We start from the raw sequence: 22,040 nt of genomic DNA, 5'->3' as shown, positions 1-22,040 counted from the left end.
ATATTAATTAATGAACTATCACCATCAATAGATCAAGTATTGATGAGAAAAAGGCTCTGCATGATTGCATGTTTTACACTTTTTCTGCAATTTTTCCAGAATGAGTATAAGGAACCTGGTTGGTTGATCCTACTTATACCAGACAAAGTAATAAAAGAAAGAGATGAACTCAGAGTTTCAGAATCAAAGCTCAAGTGATGTATAAAAGACTTTAAAATTGCCACTTGTGCTCTGAAAGAAAGCCTGTTTCTTCTAGGAACAAAGCTGATATTATTGAGAACAAAACTTAGAATCTTATTGTAAGAGTGGCTGAATTATAACACCAATTGAATTCCCAACTTTATTGGTATCTGAAGTTACAGTAGGGCATTGATTGGGAAGAAAATATCCTATTTCTTGGATATGGGCATGTAATCAGGAAGCTGGGGACACAAATACTTTAAATCCCATTAAATCATTCCTGCCAACAGAACCAGTCAATATGCTTGTACCTTTAAAAAGTGGACAGCAGCAGCACCACATCTCCTTTTTATTACCTCCTGGAAGGGCAGTGGTAAAAGGAAATCCTCCCAAAGGGCAGAACTTAAAACAATGCATCTGGTTGTTCACTTTGCTTTGGAGGAGAAATGACCAGATGTGCAATTCTATACTGATTCAGGGGCTGTGTCCAATAGTTTGGCTAGATGGTCAGAAACTTCAAAGACCATGACTGGAAAATTGGTAACAAGGATGTATGGGGATGAGGTATATGAATAGACTTCTTTGAATGGGTCAAAGAAGAGAACATATGTGTTTCTCCTGTGAATGCTCATCAAAGGGCAAACTTGGTAGAGTTGGATTTTAACAATATAATGGATATGATGACATGCTCTACACAAACCAATCATCTTCTTTACCTAGTCACTCCTCTCATTGCCCACTGGGTTCATAAACAAAGTAGTCTGGTAGTCAGAGATGGGATTATTCATGGGCTCAGTAATATGGACTTCTATTCACCAAACCACTGCTGAATATCCAATCTGCCAGCAGTTGAGACCAACACTGAGTCCTCAAAATTGAATCATTCCTCAGGGGAATCAGCCAGCAATCTTCTGGCATGTTGATTATATTGCAACACTTTCATCATGGAAAGGGCATAATTTCATTCTTATTGGAATAAATACTTACTCTGGATACAGATTTGCCTTGTTTGCACACAGTGCTTCTGCCAAAACTACCATCTGCCTTATCCACCATCTTGTTTTACCACACAGTGTCACCTTAGATTAAGGGACTCACTTCACAGCAAATGTAGTGTGTCAGTGGGTCAACACTCATGGAACCCCCTTGCTCTTACCATGTTTCCTATCTTCCTGAAGCATCTATATTGATAGAAGGATAGAAAGGCCTTTTAAAGATTCAATTACAACATCAACTAAGTGTCAAGACCTTGCAGGGTTGGGTCAATGTTCAAGAGCAGGCTGTATATGCACTAAACCAATGTTTAGCATATGGGGCTGTTTCTCCAACAGCCAAGATTCATAAGTCCAGGCACCAAGAGGTGGAAATGGGAGTGGAATCACTCATTCTTACCAGTAATAATCCATTTTTCTATGTTTTTGCTTCCTGTGTCCTGCGTTCCTATGCCCAATGATCTGGAGGTCTTAGTTCCAAAGAAAGAAATACTGCTACCTGGAGACACAACATGGGCTCCATTGAACTGTAAGTTAAGAATGTCACTCAGCCACTTTGAGCTCCTCATACCTCTGGATGAACAGGCAAAGAAAGGTATTACCGTATTGTCAGGTCCTACCCCCAAGAGGCAGGAAAGCAAGGGAAAGAAAAGCTGGGCCATGGCTGAGACTGACCGAGCAGCAGCAGGGATCCAGGAAAGGGGAGGAAGATAGGCCTCAGACAAAGAGGCAGGAAGGAAAAAGAGTCATGGGATCCAGGTAAGGGAAGGGCAGAGAGGTTTCGAACAACTAAGGGAGACACACTTGTCTGTCAGTTTGTCATACTGTGGTGGCTTGCATGTTTCTGTGAGGCTTGTAGCTGTGCCACCAGTGTTTCAAATGTCAGCAGTTCACATGCTGCACATGTTTCAACGTAGCTTACAGAGTGAGATAGACTAGGAAGAAGGAAGAGGCCATCTGCTTCTCAAAGAATTAGCTAGAGAAAACCTATGAATAGCAGAAAAACACTGTCTGATACATTACTGTACAACTTTATGAAAAGCTCAGAAACATTGTCCAATACACTGCAGAAGGATGAGCCCTTTAGGTCAGAAGGCTCTCAAAATATGATTGGGAAAGAGTTACATGATCAGAGTAGAACCAATATTACTGATATGGATAAAGTAAAGCTTTCGAGACTTCCATTTGCTGATGTGGCATGACTCAAATTGAGGAGAAACAGCTGTAAACATCCATTAATAATTGGAACATAGAATGTACACAGTATGAATCTAGGAAAATTGGACATTGTCAAAAATAAAATAGAATGCATAAAGATTGATATCCTAGACATTAGTGAGCTGAGATGGACTGGTTTTAGCCATTTTGAATCAGACAACCCTATGATCTACTACACCAGGAATGACAATTTGAAGAGGAATGGCATGGTACTCATCATCAAAAAGGATGTTTCAAGATCTGTCCTGGAGTACAATGCTGTCAGTGATAGGATAATATCTATACAACTACAAGGAAGACCAGTTAATACAACTTTTATTCAAGTTTATGCTCCAACCACCAAAGCCAAAGATGAGGAAATTGAAGATTTTTATCAAATTCTGCAATCTGAAATTGATTGAATGTGCAATCAAAACATGTTAATTATCACTGGTGACTGGAATGCAAAAGTTGGAAACAAAGAATCACTGATAGTTGGAAAATTTGGCCTTGGTAACAGAAATAACGCTGGAGATTGCATGACAGAATTTTGCAAGACCAATGACTTATTCATTGCAAACACCTTTTTTCAACAACACAAACAGCATCTATACATGTGGACTTCACCAGATGGAATACATATGAATCAGATTGACTACATCTGTGGCACGAGGCAATGGAAAAGCTCATTATCTTCAGCCCAAACAAGGCCAGGAGCTGATTGTGGAACAGAACATCAACTGCTCATATGCAAGTTCAACTTGAACTTGAAGACAATTAAAACAAGTCCTCAAGAGCCAAAATATGACCTTGAACATATCCCTCCTGAATTTAGAGACCATCTAAAAAATAGATTTGATTCCCTGAATACCAACGACAAAAAAACAGAAGAATTGTGGGATGACATCTAGAACATCATCCATGAAAAAAGCAAGAAGTCTTTAAAAAGACACATACAAAAAAGAAAATACCAAAATGGATATCAGAAGAGACTCTGAAACTTGCCCTTGAGTGAAGAGTAGCTAAAGCAAATGGAAGAAATGACAAGATAAAAGAGCTGAATAAAAGATTTCAAAGAGCAGCTCAAGCAGACAAAGCCAATTACTATAATGAAATGTGCAAAGATGTGAAGTTAGAAAACCAAAAGGGAAGAACGCATTCAGCATTTCTCAAGCTGAAAGAACTGAGGAAACTATTTAATCCTCAAGTTGCAATATTTAAAGATTCTCTGGACAAAATATTGAATGATGCAGGAAGCATCAAAAGAAGATGGAAGGAATACACAGAGTCACTGTACCAAAAATATCTGGTTGATCTTCATTCATTTCAGGAGGTGGCATATGTTCAAGAACGAATGGTATTGAAGGAGAAGTCAAAGTTGCACTGAAGGAATTGATGAAGAGAAAGGCTCCAGGAATTGATGGAATACCTATTGAGATGTTTCAACAAACAGATGCCCCACTGGAGGCACTCATTCTGTTATGCTAAGAGATTTGGAAGACAGCTACCTGGCCAACTGACTGGAAGAGAACCATATTCGTACCCATTCCAAAGAAAGGTGATCCCACAGAATGTGAAAATTGTTGAACAATATCATTAATATCCCATGCAAGTAAAATCTTACTGAACATAATTCAAAAATGGTTGTAGCAGTATATAGACAGAGAACTTCCAAAAGTGCAAACTGGATTCAGAAGAGGGTGTGGAACAAGGGATATCATTGCTGGTGTCAGATGTAATCTTGGCTCAAAGCAAAGAATACCAGAAAGATGTTTACTTGTGTTTTATTGACTATGCAAAAGCATTTGATTATGCAGATCATAACAAATTCTGGATAACATTGAGAAGAATAGGAATTCCAGAATGCTTAATTGTCCTCATGAGGAATCTGTACATTGACCAGGACTCTGTTGTTCAAACAGAACAATGGGACACTGCATCGTTTAAAATCAAGAAGGGAGTGCATCAGGGTTGTATCCTTTCATCATACATATACAATCTATATGCTGAGAAAATAATCCAAGAAGCTGGACTATATGAAGAAGAACGTGGCATCAGGAATAGGGGAAGGCTCATTAACAACAACCTGTGACGTGTTGATGACACAACTTTGCTTGCTGTAAGTGAGGATGACTTGAAGTACTTATTGATGAAGACTGAAGCATACAATCCACAATATGGATTATACCTTAATATGAAGAAAACAAAAATCCTCATAACTGGACTAGTAAGCAGCATCACAATAAACAGAGAAAAGAATGAAGTGTCAAAGACTTTACATTGCTTGGTTCTACAATTGATGCCAATGGAAGTAGCAGTCAGGACATCACAGGACATATAGCCCTGTGCAAGTTGACTACAAAGGACCTCTTTCAAGTGTTGAGGAGCAAAAATGTCTCCTCGAGGACTAAGGTACTCCTGACACAAGCCTTGATATTTTCAATTGCCTCATTGCATGTGAGAGCTGGACAATGAATGAGGAAGACTGAAGAAGAATTGATGCTTTTGTGTTGTAGTGCTGGCAAAGAGTGCTGAAAGTACCATGGACTGCTAAAAGAACTAACAAATCTGATGTAGAGGAGGTATACCTGGAATATTCCTTGGAGGTGAGAATGGCCATATTTTGCCTCACCTACTTTGGTCATGTTATCAGAAGGGACCATTCCCTGGAGAAGGATGTCGTGCTTGGTAAGGTGGAGGGTTAATGAAAGCCTGGAAGGCCCTCAATGAGAGGGATTGACATAGTGGCTTGACAAAGGGCTCAAGTATAGCAAGGATTGCTGAGCTGGCTTGGGACCAGGTGATATTTAGTTCTGCTGTCCCTATGAGTCAGAGACAATTCGACAGCACCTAACAACAATAACAAACTTCACTGTTTTTGCTTCTTTAGACATCCCAGCCTAAGACACTGAGAACACAAAATACTAGAGCTGTGTCCCACTAGAGCTTTCAGTTCAAATTTATTCTACCCACAGGAGGTAAGGCCCCCTATGAAAGCTTAGCATCATGACAGTTGATATGGAGTTGATGATGATACTGGAATACCAGGAAGAAGAAATGTAAAACAAAACTAGAAAAATTCTCTGATTTCCCTGAACAACAACAACAAAATAATTATTATCAGGGAAAAAAAAAAACAAAAACCACCATAACTCATCTTGAAAGTTTGCACAATAAAAATATCACTAAATAGACTTAGAAATAATCTCTCAGAGTGACAGTGGACTCTTCAAACAGTTTCATGAATTTGAGATAGTTAGTAATAATTTAACATGCCATAACATATAACAGAATTGGAAAGAAATGCAAATAAAACTTCTAGCAATTAAAAAGGAGCTCTGGTAGCATAGTGCCTAAGGCACTTAACTGCTAACCAGAAGACTGGTGGTTCAAACCCACCAGCCACTCTTTGGAAGGAAGTTTGGGCAATGTACTTCTGTAGTGATACTGCCTTGGAAATGCAAGGAGGGTTGCTATGAGTTGGGTCTGACTCGACAGCACTTAACAACAAGAAGGAGCAATTGAATACTCTTAGAATTTAAAAATATAATACATATTTTAAAGAATTGATATAAGCAGCTAAAAATAAATTAGTCAATTTGAAAAATATCTGAAAATGACAAAAAATTTAGAGACCAAAAGATTAGTAATATGAACACAAGATTAAAAGACATGGAAGAATGAATGACAAGAAAAAATGTCTGTCCAACAGGATTTAAAGCAAGAGAATGTGAAGACAGTGACAGATACTATTTCAAATCTTACATAATTTGTGAATTCTCACCTTTTTAGATAAAAAAATACACAAACCTATTGACCACTGCAGTGAAACTACAGATTTTAAAGATAAATAAAAAATACATTAAAAATGACCAGAGATAAAAATAGCAGACACCTCACCAAGAAAAAACTCTTGATGTGAGAAGAGATTTATTTAAAGAATCAATGGAGAAATTTATCAACCTTGAAACAAAGGCGTTAGTTCATACTATGTAAAAGTACTTTGATTTCATGTACTGCAATAGGAAAAATAGTACATAATTTTCCCACTTAAAGAATGTACTGGGAATTTTCCTACCAAAAAGTTAAAAAAAAAAAAAAAAATCAATGGAAAATGGAAAAGAACTGAAAATATATCTGAAATATTATGAGGAAAAATAAATCAAATTTAGTTTGGAATCATATAGCCATCTAATGAATATTAAATAATGAACCTTAAGAAATTGTATTTCTAGGAAAGGACTGAAAGAATATAATATTTGCTTGTTATTACTAGAAAAAATAGTGCTAAGGAATGTTCTTTTGGAAAAATAATATTGAAATCAGAAACATGGAGTTGGATGTTAGAAGAAAAATGAACAAATAAATTGAAAATCATAGATAAACTTAATTAGCACTAACTTGTAAAACAGCAATAATAATACTAGTTCATTTGGGGGACTGTATGGATTGAACTGTATCCTCCAAGACTTCTTAATTACTGTACCAGTGAATATGACTTTTTTTTTAGGAAATAGATAACAAAATGTCATCCTGGAATACTGGAATAAGATGGGTCCCAATTCAATCTGTGTAGTGTCCTTCAAAAAAGCAGAAGAGACACAGACACCCACAGAGGGAAATGTCCCTGACTATGCTATGCCTATGGCTACTAGAAACTACGAGACAGGACAAGATCTTTCCCTGGAGGCTGTGGAGAGGATTTGGGTCGGCTAACACCCTAAATTCAGACTTCTAACCTCTAGAACTTGCCTGGATTCATTATCCAGATAATATATTTCTATTCTTATAAGCTACCCAGTTAGTAGATGTTTTGTTATGGCAGCCGTGGAAAACTTATACAGGAAGTATAAAATAAGGTGAAAGAAAAATATTGGACAATAATAAAAGTATACCTGGAAAATTCCCCTAGTTCTCAAGTTAAAACCAGAGAAACCTTGAAACCTCATGAAAATGGGGCAGTAAATTCCATAGATTAAGATGGATTCATTAAAGGGGGGAAAAAAAAAAGGCAGTGTGTGATTTAAGCTAGTTTAAGCCACAGGGTGAAAAATTCCTTATCTGTAGCCAGAAAGAAATGTGGGTCTGGCTACTTAGCCAAGTGCCCTCAAACTGAACAATATACTATCAGTAATGATGACTTTACCACCTGATTTAGTGCTTTGTATGGGTTGAACACATTGGAAGTTCTTTTGGTTGAGGTGCAAATAGTTGTCACACAGAAAATAAATGTCTTTGTTGGTGCAGAGCAGCTTTCTTCCTCATGCTTCCTGATCTTTCCTTCCTCCTTCTACTTTTAAGGAGGGAAATATTTAAGGGTGTGGCCAAAGTATTCCTCTCTCCAATATGGATGAAAAGTTTGTCTGACTATTCTGTCTGAGTATGCATCTGTGAGCATGCTGGTGATTGGATTCAGTTTCCTGAGTCACTTTCTACCTATATCCTCTGGTGGTGTAGTGCCTAAGGCATTTGACTATTAACCAGAAGGCTGGTGCTTCAAACCCACCAGCCACTACTTTTGTAGTGATACTGCCTCTGAAACCCAAGGAGGAGTTGGATCCAACTCCACGGCAGTGAGTTTTTTTTTTTTTTTTTTTGATTTGGACAAGGTTCATGGTAGAGAAAGGAACTAATATGAGACCTGGTGATTGGGGCCTTTGGGCTGATTCACTGTACTATTATTGTAGCTTCCACTGCTAAATATACTTGACATTTGTTTTACTGGCTTTGAATGACTTTAAGTACCAGAGCAGTGCTCTCAACAAGGAAGAGCCATATATAGGGAAGTGTGTCTATCTTTGGGGCCCCATAACCCTAAAAACCACTTTCAGATACAATTCTCTATGAGAGATGATCCGCCAATTGGCACCTCTTGTAGGGGGAGGCAGCCTCCTAGATGTGCCTCTTGGTGTTTTGAACTTCTCCCTTCCCTAATAAAACTTTCAATTACACTAGTTTTGAAAAGAGGCAATCAGCTTATTTCTGGCATCTTATCAAAGCTGAGCACTTGACCTATTGAGACCTTGTAACTCTTATGCCCGATATACCCATTTTGAGCTGGGTCATATATGACTCAATGACTAGTAATGACTATTCAGAGAACCCAACATACCTCACTTGGCCCCAGCAGCATCTCAGCTCTACCCAGAGCACTAGCAGTTGTTTCTCTGGTGAAAATTTCACTTCCATCCTGTTGCCTGAAGCAAAGCTGCTGATTAATCGACCTCAAGCAGTTCCCTTAAAAGCTTGACCTGGTAAGCAGATGGCTCTGCTAAGATGAAACCAAATGATATCCACTGGGCTTTTGTGACTGCTCAATTCAGTAACTGCTGTGCAGAGCCAAACAACGAACAGTATCATTCTCCTCAGTGGACAGAAATCAAGCTTGTTTTTTTTTTTTTTTCCCCATATCCCTGACCAGTATTCCCTTTAATTAATGTTATTATCTTTTTATTCACTTTTTGGTCTAACACTTGGAAAAGTACAGACTGGCATATTAAAGAAGTGTCATTTGGGGGCTGTAAAAATGTAGAAATAAACTGTAATTGCTGATAGAAAATTCTGAGTCACTCTTGCAGGTGTCCACGGTAAAGGCTCGTTCTCTGATGAGACCAACTAGAATTCATCTGTTGATCAGGCCTGCACTGCCCAGAACACATCACTGATATCTGGAGCCATCATTATTTTGGACATCCAACACATACACTATCATAAACGGTGCATGAAGAAAAATACTTTATTTGTCTGATGTCAAGGGTATAACTGAATGTCAGACTTGTCACTCTTGTCAAAATTTGATTTGATATTTTTCATGGTGAAAGACATTGTCCCTGAACAATCCTGTCAGATGGACTGAATGAGACCTTTGATACTGTGTGGGGGTTATTGACAGTCCTTACCACTTTTGACACTTTTTAAAATTACAGTGCTGCTGTTCTGGTTCAGTTAGCCAACTCCAGTCACACTATATATTCCTTAAAAGTAACATGTATCATTTTGTACCTTTCCAGGCTACTTGTAGTCTAACCATGGTGTGTCCTTTATTGCAAAAACAGCTCAACACGATACTGATCATCAAGCAAGGTATTTGGTGTACTTCCCATGCTCCCCACCATCCATTGACTTCTAATATTATTGATAACTGGAAGTACTTCCTAAAATATCAATTAAAAAGATTTCTGAGTCTACATCCTATACTCTTTCTGGTCTACACAGCTTAGTGAGGCTATACTATCAATAAATGCAGTCATCTCAGAAAAGAATTACTTCCTCTTTAATTCCTCCTAGATAATAATCAGAATGATGGGAGATGACTATATTGACCTATTCTGAAGATAGCAAATTTCACCATGACCATTACTAAACATGATGCTTCTTTCTTTCTTTGAGTAGAAACCTTAGGATCTATTGCAGGGTCCACACTGTGGCTGTAACACAACTAAAAATGGGCCTAGGTAATTAAAACTTAATTCTCACTTAGTCACTTAGATTCTCTTTGGATTCTTATAATCCTGGATCATAGGATAATGATCATTTGGTTTTTTAGTACACCGTCTACATGAGGGACATGCTGGTTCTGTAGAATTTTTATAAACATGATCTTGTATATGATCCTTCCAAATGAAAGTTCTGGCAGTGAATTAGAGAAGACTGGGAAAAAAAAAGGGAAGTTATACCTACTGTAATAGAACATGGCAATTTTCTTGTGGTGAACAGAAAACAACAAACTTGGTACCTGGGAGGTGACCCCCAAATTTATAAAGAATACTTTATTTGCATGGGCAAATATAGGTAGATATTATTGTGAGACAACACTCTGTGGGTCTCATATTTCTGCTAACTTATCTAAGTACTAAGTAAAACATTGCCTTCCTGCTGTTTTGGACTGTCTTTCCAAGCACACATATATAGCAAAAACCCTTGTAAGACAGAGATAGTGGCCTGCGCAAAGCACAGGCATGCATTGTGCTTCTTATAAATGATTCAGGTTTCCTAAGCTCCCTTAATGAAATATATTGCATGTAGAGTATGATCTGGCCATCTTTTCATTGTTCCCTGGAAACTGATTTACCATTAACAAATGGTAAATAATAATCATAATATTTTAGTAGATTATGTAGTATGTTAGAAAATAATGAATGTTAAACACAAAAGTAAAAGAGCAGGTAAGGAGGACATGAGGAGCTCTAGTGGTGTAGTGCCTAAGGCATTTGACTGTTAACCAGAAGGTTGGTGGTTCAAACCCATCAGCCACTCCTCAGAAGGAAGATTGGGCAATGATACTGATACTGCTCTGGAAACCCAAGGATGGGTCACTATGAGTTGGAATCAACTCTACGGCAGTGAGTTTGGTTCTTTTTTTTGAAGGAGGAGGATATGAGAGCCAGCATGGACATTAAGGTGGGTTACAATTCTAAATAGGGCAATCTGAGTAGACCATCTTGAGTAGTTGATATCTGATAAAACTATGAAGAAAGTGAGAGAAATAGCAATATAGACATCTGCCTTGTTAAGTCTGGTGTTTACTCAGTTGAAGAAGAACTGGAATTATTGAGGATTGATAGCAAGACATGACTTAGAGAACTACATTTGTGTGACTTTGGGCAAGTCAGTCTCTGCACTAAATTGTATAAACAATGCCAAAGTTTAAATGTATGTCAGAAACCAATATATTTTGGAGTTGATCATTCTTGTTTCATATGAGAAAAGAGAAAACGAATTTTCTTCAGTGCTGAATTTGAACTCTGTAGGAACCATTGCCAGATTGCCAAATTTATAATATATGGGTAACTGCTTTCTTCTTCTACCAGAGGCATTTGAATATTCTTTGGTTTCATTGCACTGTCAATAGACTAACACTTGTTTTGGTGTGGAAGATTAGCAGAGGACTTATTAATTAAATTGATACATATGTCATCAGAGGCATTCCAATATTTTTCTTAATTGTGTCTAGGGATTTGTTTCTGCTGTGGGTAAGGTATAGCTGCACTTCACTAATCAAATTTATGGAGCATGTTTAGAATCATCCTTTACTCAGTATCTCAGAAAATAATTTTATCAATTATTATGATCTTGGTTATCCATGTTAATAATAATAATAAAAATCTGTGCTTAACACAGAAGATAATCTATAACTACTTGCCACAGAAAGGGGAAGTTGGCAAACAATACATCTTGGCCAAATGAAAGAATTCTGAGACTGGGCAACAGGGATGTCAAGATCTAGGTTGAAAGTTAGTCAAGTTAACCAAGGAGCAACCAGAGGAGGAAATGAAGGAAAGGGAAATTTAAGAGCATTCATTTTAACCATATAATAGATAATAAGAGGATGGATTCATTAATTTTACAAACAAAGTGCCTCTTGTGTGTCAGGCCTTGGGCTGAGTTCTGGAAAACCAGCATCACATAACCTAGTCCATGCTTTTCTAAGAGTTTAAATTTTCATCAGCCATTAAATCAAACCAGTGCAGCCTAGTTTGGCAAGTACCATGCCATAATGTACACGGAAGTTCTGGGAACCTAGCAGGTGTAGCCACTGTCTGACTGTATCATGTCAGAGGAGTTTATTATGCCTGTACATTACTATTCAAGAAACACTAATTAAGCAATATTGGTGTGTTAGACATTTGTGTTAAACTCTAGAAATGTACAAGGTGCATTCCCAGCATTCAACAATTTACATGCTGATAAAGACAAGCACAAACAAGGTCACTGAAGGTCATTTGGTACTGTGGGAAGTTATGTAAAGGATGCAGTGGCACACCAGTCAGTACCACCCAATTTCCAGAGTCATGGTAAAGGATGCTCTCAAGTGTCTGGGAGGAGGAGTAGGTGTGCAGTATGCAGAACTGAGAACCAGGTCAGTGGAGATACATAGTATATCTGACTAAAGTTGGTTAACTCAGAGAAGTAAAAATAGTTCTGTTTGGCTGCAGTTAATGCAGAGTCCTGGATAACCTCTCAGCTGCTAACCAAAAGGCCAGATGTTTGAACTCACCAGAGTCAAGAGAAAACAGCTGGTGATTTTTTCCTCGAAAGATTATAGTTTAGGAAACCCTATGGGGCAGTTCTACTCTGTCACATTGGGTCACTATGAGTGGGAATGGACTCAACGGCTCACAACAGCAAAGCACGGTGGAAAGGATTAAGATGGTGAGCAGAAACAGAGCAATCAAGACTCTGTATGCCCTGGGAAGTCATTTGGATTTATTCCATGGACATACAGGTATTTGTGAGGGAGGAATAAGATAAAATTTGAAGAATTAAAGCAGGGAAAGTGAGATAGGAAAATTTAGATTTTTGGACTCATTCTGGCAACGGTGTGGAAGATAGATGGGAGTGAGGTGGCAGTGAGATTAAAATCTGAAACAAGACTGTAGAAGTGTGGATGAAAATTGAGAAACAATTAGAGAGCTAGGTAATTTACAGGACTTGGTAACTGACTGCAGGTTTCAGAAAGAAGGAGCCAGCTAGCTTCCTGTTCCAGTTTATGCAATTTAGAGAATTAGCCAAGCTTCTCCATGAAGTATGGATCATTCAGCAAAAACTGAGGGTTTAACAAACTCTGAGATCTTATATGTATTGTGAAAGAGTCTTTATTAGAATATAAATTCTTAAATGGATTTTAAATTCTTTGAATATAAGGACCTCATTTCTTAACTATTTTATAATCTGCTTTAGCTTAATTTTGCAGAGATTGACTAAGTAATATTTTAACCTAAACTAACCTGATATATAAAGTACAAAGATGTATTATTTATTCTGTGTTTTTTAAAAAGTTATTAAAAATAACATCTTTCATAAGAATGCATATTAAGACAATATTAAAAGCAAAAATCGCAGTGGATTGATTCTGACTCATAGCAAGCCTATATGACAGAGTAGAAGTGCCCCATAGAGTTTCCCAGGCTGTAAGTAATCTTCTCAGAAACAGATCTCCAGGTCATTTCTCCTGTGGAGGGGGTAGTAAGGCCAAATATCCCACCTTTTGGTCAGTAGTCTATCCCCATCTCAGGTTAGCAGTCAAATGCCTTAGGTAAGGCACCACCATAGCTACTTAAAATTATATTAGAATATCAATAATCAACTTTTATAGCTCTTCTTCACATTCAAAAGCAAACTATTTCTGGTATCATGGGATTATGAGCCATAAAGTGACAGTGCTATCTGGACAGAAGGCACACCTTGAGTTTCCTTCTCAGTTCAACTAATTTCACTAGCAAGACTGATTTTGTGGATCATTAATTCATTCTACAGCTGAAAGCTAGTCTATAAATCATGTATTATAGTTATTCAAAGAGTAAGGTTGAGAGATGCAATAAATTTATATGGACTTACACCATAGGGAAAGTTTTATGATAGTGTTTCATCGATAATGCTCAGTTTACAAAGTAATTGTTATTTCACGTTCTTATGGCCTTAAGAGCGTTTGTTCTGAACCTGTGGTTTAAATGCATAAAAAAAGAAAGGAATCTTTAAAGATACTTGCTTTGAAATTAGAATGTGATTACTTTAAAACACTATGGATAGTTTTATTGCCTGAAACTATTTTTAAACTGCCATTCTTTTTTTTAATGGTCTTTATGACTGCGTGCTGTAAGAGGAACAGCTGGTAGAGAATTCACTTTGGTTGAAAGTTAGGTGAAGACCTGGGGAAAATGGCAGGGAAAGATCTTATTTTTGACCTGATAATCATTAATTCTTTCTATGCATCCCCTTAAACTCTGCACAAGGGCGTTTTCAGCTCAATGTTTTTAGCCTAATTGGACCAACTGACAGTGTAAGGCTGTCAACGCTTTTCATTTTTGGAGGCTGAGTGATTTTTGGAAAGGACTAGTAGGTCACTGTGTGAACACACCTCACGCATAAATGACTTCATGATGTATTGTTCTCTTATTCCTTGAAAGATAGTAGAGGGATACAAGCTGTTTCAAACGTACAGTGACTCTTGAAATCTTTGTAATCTGTGAAACCGAAAACATATTACCTGTTGTTATTTCTCAGAAGTTTAGCCCTAGAGATATGTCAAGATGAAGGAACCTTACCCTGCCATACATGCTCTGGTATGCCTCCGCGATCATCAGCCTTTGTGCATTACAGCGTTGAGTTAGAATGCTGATCAGCATATCTTTGTCACAGTCTGTTAAAGCATAATATTTAAAGATTAATAAAATTGCTTTTCTGTAGTTAGAAAGAACTCTAAGAATCAAAACCAATAGGCAAATGTTAACCCTGATGGTGCTTTAAAGTAGAGAGTAATTTTAACTGAAATTGGAAATCACATAACAACCATGGTGGAGCCTAGCCTCCCCTTCTCTTATTTTAGTACTATTACTACTGATTGCCTCCTTTCCTTCAAAAAGATCCAATAAAAAATACAGAGGCACAAAAAAAATGTGGCCTTTCTCCAATCACCTCTTCAATCTCACCAAAAAAGGCTTCCAGTTGATTAGCATTTAAACAGGCAAAAATCTTCCTCATTTTACAGTTAGAGAGAGATGATTTACAATTACATATATTAAGAGGAAAATAATTACTCTGTTCCTAAACTTCCAGGGGAAGGAGGGCTAACAGAAGCAAATTATGAGAGTACAAAATGTCTGCAATCTTCTGAGGGATGACATGCATCTGTCATTGTTTGCATGGAACATACAATCTCTTGCCCATAATATAGGTTGAACTATGTGGCCTCAACTTTATAATATAGCAGCTCACTGAGTTAATGAAAGGTTGCCTGCGAGTTTTCTGAATTAGACCACCAGGCCTTTCTTTCCAGGTACATCTGGGTAGACTCAAACCTCCAACCTTTCGGTTAGCAAATGAAAGCATTTGCACCACAGAGCAACTGCATTGAGCTACTAGGCCACCAATGTACAACTAATTTAGATAAATTTAGCTGCAATTATCATCAGAGGAAGGAGATGTTTATTGGAGATGGGGAGATAAATAAATTGCAAAGTTAAGATGTTAAGCAGATCATTCTCTTGGAAATTAATGTCTCTTGGATGGCCCACAGGAAAGCTGTGACTTAGGTGCTGAAATATCCAATTAATGAAGGAAAATAACTAAGGCTTATTTACATGACGCACCAATTAGAAGTAAAAGGAAATGGAGGTGGAAGAAATGATCTGAAAGCTGTAATATGGACAGGGGATGACACAAAAGCACCTCCAAATACTGAGGCTTTTGTCTTATGAGAGAAAAGGGCAGCCTCCACTGGAAAGGCACAGAGTAAAGTGTGTCCTAGGATAAATCAAGTTAAGGCCCTTGCTTAAAGGGAAATGAGTAAATTGTTCTAGAAGAGTCTTTTATTCACATGATAGTTATCCCAGAATTTTGCATGTGATCATTAAGAAATAGGAGATTTCTCAATTGCCTCCACTGTTTCATTTTCACTATTATCCCTCGGTCCTTTAACCATGCAAATAGTTAATTGCAGTCAGCTGTTATCTGAAAGACTGGCAGTTTTCGTCCACCCAGAGGCATCTGAAAAGAAAGGCCTGGAGATCTATTTCTGAAGAATTAGCCTTTGAAAACCCTGTTGAGCACAATTCTACTCTGACACACATGTAATTTCCTTGAACTGAGATTACTCAACTGCAACTGGCCGACTGGTATAATCACATTGGCATAATTATTTATAGTCTTTACATAGTAGAGGGATATGTTTCTGATATATAGTGAGGCCTAAAATCTTTGGAATCTATGAGACATAAAAAAAATAAATAAATAATAGTACTTATTCTCTTAGAACTGTTTTTAATTTGCATCTATTAAAATATAATTGCCAGATTATTCCTGTAAGATCCTGGACAGCTAGAACCCCTTCCAACTCACATGCTTAAATCTGGAAAAAACACCACACACACATACCCACTGCCATTGAGTTGGTTCTGACTCATAGTGATCCCTATGGGGTTTTCAAGGCATTAAATCTTCACAGAAGTAGATTGTCCAGTCTTCCTTCTGTGGCTGGTGGGTTTGAACCACCAACTTTCTGATTAATAGCAAGCCAAAATTAGTATTTTTTTTTTATACACCCAGTGCTGTTTAAAAGCAATTCACAATTTTATTACTAATCATCTTCATGCCTATTGTTGTTGTTGTTGTTGTTAAGTGCCGTTGAGTCGTTTCCAACTCACAGCGACCCCATGCACAGCAGAATGAAACACTGCCCGATCCCGCGCCAGCCCCACAATCCCTGCTATACTTGAGCCCATCATCGCAGCCACCATATCAATCCATCAAGTTGAAGGCCTCCCCCTCTTTCCTCGACCCTTCATCCTACCAAGCATGACATCCTTCTCCAGGGAATAGTCCCTTCTTACAACATGACCAAAATAGGTGAGACGATATCTGGCCATTCTTGCTTCCAAGGAGCATTCTGGCTGCACTTCCTCCAGGACAGATCTGTTAGTTCTTTTAGCAGTCCACGGTACTTTCAGCATTCTTCGCCAGAACCACAACTCAAAAGCATCAACTCTTCTTCTGTCTTCCTTATTCATTGTCCAGCTCTCACATGCATATGAGGTGATTGGAAATATCATGGCTTGTGTCAGGCACACCTTAGTCCTCAAGGAGATATTCTTGCTCCTCAGCACTTGAGACAGTTCCTTCACAGTTGACTTTCCCAATGCTACACGTCGCCTAATGTCCTGACTGCTGCTTCCGTTGGCATCGATTGTAGAACGAAGCAACGTGAATTCTTTGACAACCTGAATCTTCTCTCCATTTATTGTGATGCTGCTCATGGTCCAGTTGTGAGGATTTTTGTTTTCTTTATATTGAGACATAATCCATACTGAAGACTGTATTCTTCAACCTTCATCAGTAGGTGCCTTAAGTCATCCTCACTTTCAGCAAGCAAAGTTGTATCGTCTGTATATCTCAGGTTGTTAGTGATTTTTCCTCAAATCCTGATACCACATTTTTCTTCATATAGTCCAGCTTCTCGGATTATTTGCTCAGCATATAGATTGTGTAAGTGTGGAGAAAGGATACAACCCTGACACACTCCCTTCTTGATTTTAAACCATGTAGTGTCCCCTTGTTCTGTTTGAACGACAGCCTCCTGGTCAAGGTACAGATTCCTCATGAGTACAATCAAGTGCTTGGGAATTCCCATTCTTCTCAATGTTATCCATAATTTGTCATGATCCACACAATCAAATGCCTTTGCATAGTCAATAAGACACAAGTAAACATCTTTCTGGTATTCTTTGCCTTGAGCCAAGATCCACCTGACAACAGCTATGATATCCCTTGTTCCACGTCCTCTTCTGAATCCGGCTTGAACCTCTGGAAGTTCTCTGTCAATATACTGCTGAAAATGTTTCTGAATTATCTTCAGTAAGATCTTACTTGCATGCGATATTAATGATATTGTTCTATAATTTCCACGTTCTGTGGGATCACCTTTCTTTGAAATGGGCACAACTATGGATCTCTTCCAGTCAGTTGTCCAGGTAGCTGTCTTCCAAATCTCTTGGCATAACTGAGTGAGTGCCTCCAATGGGGCATCTGTTTGTTGAAATATCTCAATCGGTATGCCATCAATTCCTGGAGCCTTGTTCTTTGCCAGTTCTTTCATTGCAGCTTTGACTTCTTCCTTCATTACCATTGGTTCTAGATCATATGTCACTTCCTGAAATCGATGAAGATCAATCAGTTCGTTTTGGTACAGTGACTCTGTGTATTCCTGCCATCTTCTCTTGATGTTTCCTGCATCATTCAATATTTTGCCCATAGAATCTCTCACTATTGCAACTCGAGGCTTCAATTTTTTCTTCAGTTCTTTCAGTTTGAGAAATGCTGAGCATGTTCTTCCTTTTTGGTTTTCAGACTCCAGGTCTTTGCCCATTTCATTATAGTAATTGGCTTGTCTACTCGAGCTGCTCTTTGAAATCTTCTGTTCAGCTCTTTTACCTTTTCATTTCTTCCATTTGCTTTAGCGATTCTCCACTCAAGGGCAAGGTTCAGAGTCTCTTCTGTCATCCACTTTGGTCTTCTCTTCTTTTCTTGTCTTTTTAGTGATCTCTTGCTTTCTTCATGGATAATGTTCTTGATATCTTCCCATAATTCATCTGGCTTTCGGTCATTGGTGTTCAATGCAACAAATCTATTCTTTAGTTGATCTCTAAATTCAAGAGGAATCTATTCAAGATCATACTTTGGCTCTCTTGGACTTGTTTTAATTGTCTTTAACTTCAAGTTGAATTTGCATATGAGCGGTTGATGGTCTGTTCCACAATCAGCTCCTGGCCTGGTTTTGGCTGAAGATATTGAGCTTTTCCACCACCTCTTGCCACATGTACAGCCTCCGTTTGTGTTGTTGAAAAAAGGTGTTTGCAATGAACAAGTCGTTGGTCTTGCAAAATTCTACCATACGAGTTCCAGAATTATTTCTGTCACCAAGGCCAAATTTTCCAGCTACTGGTGATTCTTCCTTGTTTCCAACATGCCTATTTGGCTACTGTTATCTATCTAACCAGGAGCTCTGGTATCATAGTGCCTAAGGCACTTGACTGCTAACCAGAAGGCTGGTGGTTCAAACTCACCAGCCACTCCTTGGAAGGAAGGTTGGGCAATCTACTTCCATAGTGATAACTGCCTCAGCAACTCAAGAAGGGGTCACTATGAGTCAGGTCTGACTCGATGACATGTAACAACACCATCTATCTAACCATTCATGTACATAATAAAATCTTATAAAATTATTATTGTTTATTATGCTGGAATTTTCTTTTAAACTCAGAAAAAAATTATCTAGAATTTCCTGTCCTAATACAATAGGACAAGAAAGAGATAAACATACTCTGATTCTAAAGAAGAAGTCAAAATTATTATTGCTTTTAAGAATATTATTATCTATCTGGAAATCCAAGATTATCAACTAATTCAATAATCTTTATTGGTACAATGCAAATATAAAATTAAATGTCACATAATTATGAAACTATGTGTTAAGAATTGAGTAGAAAATAATATAACTTGAATTATCAATAGATGTTTAAATATGAATGATTTTAACAAAAATTATTTGTGGTGTGCAAAAGGTCTATGAATCTTTAGTGGTTTAGGAAAAATAACATTATATATTTCAGAAAACACATTATGTTAGTGACATAAAGACAATCCTCTCTAAATTAATTCCTAACTTTATAGTTATTTTAATTATAAAAATAATTGTTACTAAATCATTTCTGAACAGTATTGAGCATATCAAAGAATATTAATTTTGGCTTGTCTGGTTCTCTCTTCAACTTTAGGCCTATGAGTTAGAAGTGATTCTAGCTGTCAAAGATCTCACAGAGATGATCTAGCAATTATATGTTAATAGATATCAAAATAAAAATGGTTCCAAGAGTGAGTGGACAGGGAATGACACTTCCATTGGTGAGCAGTTGGAACTATTTAGGGAACATTACTGAGAGATGTTCCTTTTTAGTATGATTAGTGAATATTCATACAATCTATGAAAAAATTTGTTAAAACTACTTATTTTCACTTGCTTTAGAATAGAATTTTGTTTTTTTCATTTTTCTAAATTAAAACACAGTGGCCAAAGAATTCATTAACCACTCTTTTTCAATTGCACAATTTCATGATGGATGTACTTTTAAGGCATTTTGAACCGTGTTATTGCTCTTGCATGCTACTATGCAATCAAGAGTAAAACTTCTTGAAATAGTTCAGCCTAAAACACTAACAAGCAAATGATTATGACAGTCAAAATGAATCTGTATTCTGACCCTAAAATAGCAACGGAAGGAAAATTGAAACCAGAGCAAAGAAGAAGAACTCAGTGAATAGACTGCTCTGAATGAGAGATTTAAAGCAAAAGTTTCACACTTGAGAAAATAAAAACAAACAAAAACTAATCCATAACTTTGTTTTACCTTGTCTCTACACTTTTCTAGCATTAATTGATATTTTAAAAGGCACAAAATCAATACAAAGTCCTAAAATAAACTTTAGAGAGCATACTTAAAATCCTTACTCTTTTTCCTCTGGGGTGCTCCTCATGAATAAAACACAGAGATAGATGCACATGTGTGCTTGCACATGCGAATGCATGCACACACAAACACACACACACATTCAGCAATGCTCTCGTAAAGGGGACCTTGACTTTAAAGTAAAGAGTTTGTTTTCTTATGAAAGACTTTTCATGTTTTATACAAACGTTTCTTTTGTATGGCACTGTTTATCTTAGGGCTCAGGAAAAGTCATCTTCAAAGAGGTTTCATTTAAACGAAATACATGGATGCTTAACAATGTTATGGCATATCTAATTTCAAGGGAAAAAAAAGTTCAATACTATTTCTCCTTTCTATGTTCCCTTTCTAAGCTCTAATTTCATTCACTGGACATTAATTGATTAAGTACCTGCACACCAAACTCCATGCTCTTGGAGCTCATAGTTCAGATGGCAGGAGAGGCAGAAGCACAAATGCAGTGATGATGCGGTTAGGTACACAGCTTGCAGAAGCAGGGGACCTAGGGTTGGCATGGTTGGTAGAGTATGGAGTGCTCAGAGAAAGAAAGGCCATTTTAACAGAATTTTGAAGGAAGTAGACAAGAGAGAAAACAGCATTCCGGACAAGGAGATTATTAAGCCAATTTACAGAGATATGTGAAAAAAGAGAGCCATTTAAGAGAATAGTAAGAAAGTAGAAATTGTGGCAAGTGGTGATAGCAAGAAGACAGAAAAACAAATATGCACAAAGTCAAAAAGACTGCTTTACCTTAGATTAAGGGTTGCCCCTACCCTCAGTTTGGAATTTCTTTTAGCAGTTAGTAATTTCATCACTAATTTAAAAATTTAAGGGAAAAATGCATCAAGACTACATTTGCAATTGAGAAAGGAAAATCTGTTTCCCATTATTTACCTTCTCATTTTATTACTTCACCAAGCATTATGTATTTATTTCTTAATATGTGTCTTCCTTTTGTTGGAAATCAGGTAGTTCATACTCATATCATAGGCTTAAAACAAGATAAAAGTAAATAAATAAATAACAATCAAAATGGTAGAATTGTCAGGCTTACCAAATCCTTGGAGTGCGCCCCCTAGCATTTGTGCATCCATAATGGGATTGAAATTGGGAGCAGGGAAGATGGTTCCTTGCACCTGGTGGGAAGAGTCCATAAGAAAGAGATTGCAGTGATTTATATTAAGGTTTCAATATTTTTTTTTCCCCAGAAAACTGAAAACTGTAATCTATGTATGTAAATTCCTGTAAGATATGCACATGTCTATTGAACAAATATATTTGTTAATTGTAGAGTGATGTTACTTTGAAGACTAAGTTGCACCTGATCCAAGCCATGGTATTTCCAATTACCTGATATACATGTGAAAAGCTAGACAATGAATAAGGAGGAAGACTGAAGAATTATAGATTCATTTGAATTATGGTATTGGCAAAGGATATTGAATATACCATGGACTTCCAGACAATGAACAAATCTGTCTTGGAAGAGTACAGCTGGAATGATCCTTCGGAGTGAGAATGATAAGACCTCGTCTCCTGTACTTTGTTCATGATATCAGGAGAGACCAGTTCTTCCAGCAGGATATTATGCTTGGTAATGTAAGAAGGTCAATGAAAAAGAGTAATCCCTCAGCTAGACAAAGTGACACAGTGGCTGCAACAATGGGGTCAAGCA

The 22,040-nt window shown here is 37.4% G+C and overlaps 1 protein-coding gene across 1 annotated transcript in view; it reads right to left on the bottom strand.

The window, feature by feature from the left end:
- ANXA10 (annexin A10) overlaps nucleotides 1–21,519 on the bottom strand; it is a 119,441-nt gene extending 97,922 nt beyond the window's left edge. Inside the window, exons 1-2 of the mRNA XM_007952892.2 lie at nucleotides 21,420–21,519; nucleotides 14,414–14,508 (exon numbers count right to left, since the gene is read on the bottom strand). Coding sequence (XP_007951083.2) covers nucleotides 14,414–14,508; nucleotides 21,420–21,519 — 195 coding nt within the window. The remainder of the gene's footprint in view (nucleotides 1–14,413; nucleotides 14,509–21,419) is intronic.
- Nucleotides 21,520–22,040: the final 521 nt, after the last annotated feature.

This window comes from Orycteropus afer, unplaced genomic scaffold (assembly GCF_000298275.1).
Source record: "Orycteropus afer afer isolate SDZICR_OR568_19922 unplaced genomic scaffold, OryAfe1.0 scaffold00364, whole genome shotgun sequence".
NCBI classification, from domain to species: Eukaryota; Metazoa; Chordata; class Mammalia; order Tubulidentata; family Orycteropodidae; genus Orycteropus; species Orycteropus afer.
The sequence above is the reverse complement of the archived record's forward strand: the minus strand, read 5'-3'. Positions and strand labels throughout refer to the sequence as shown.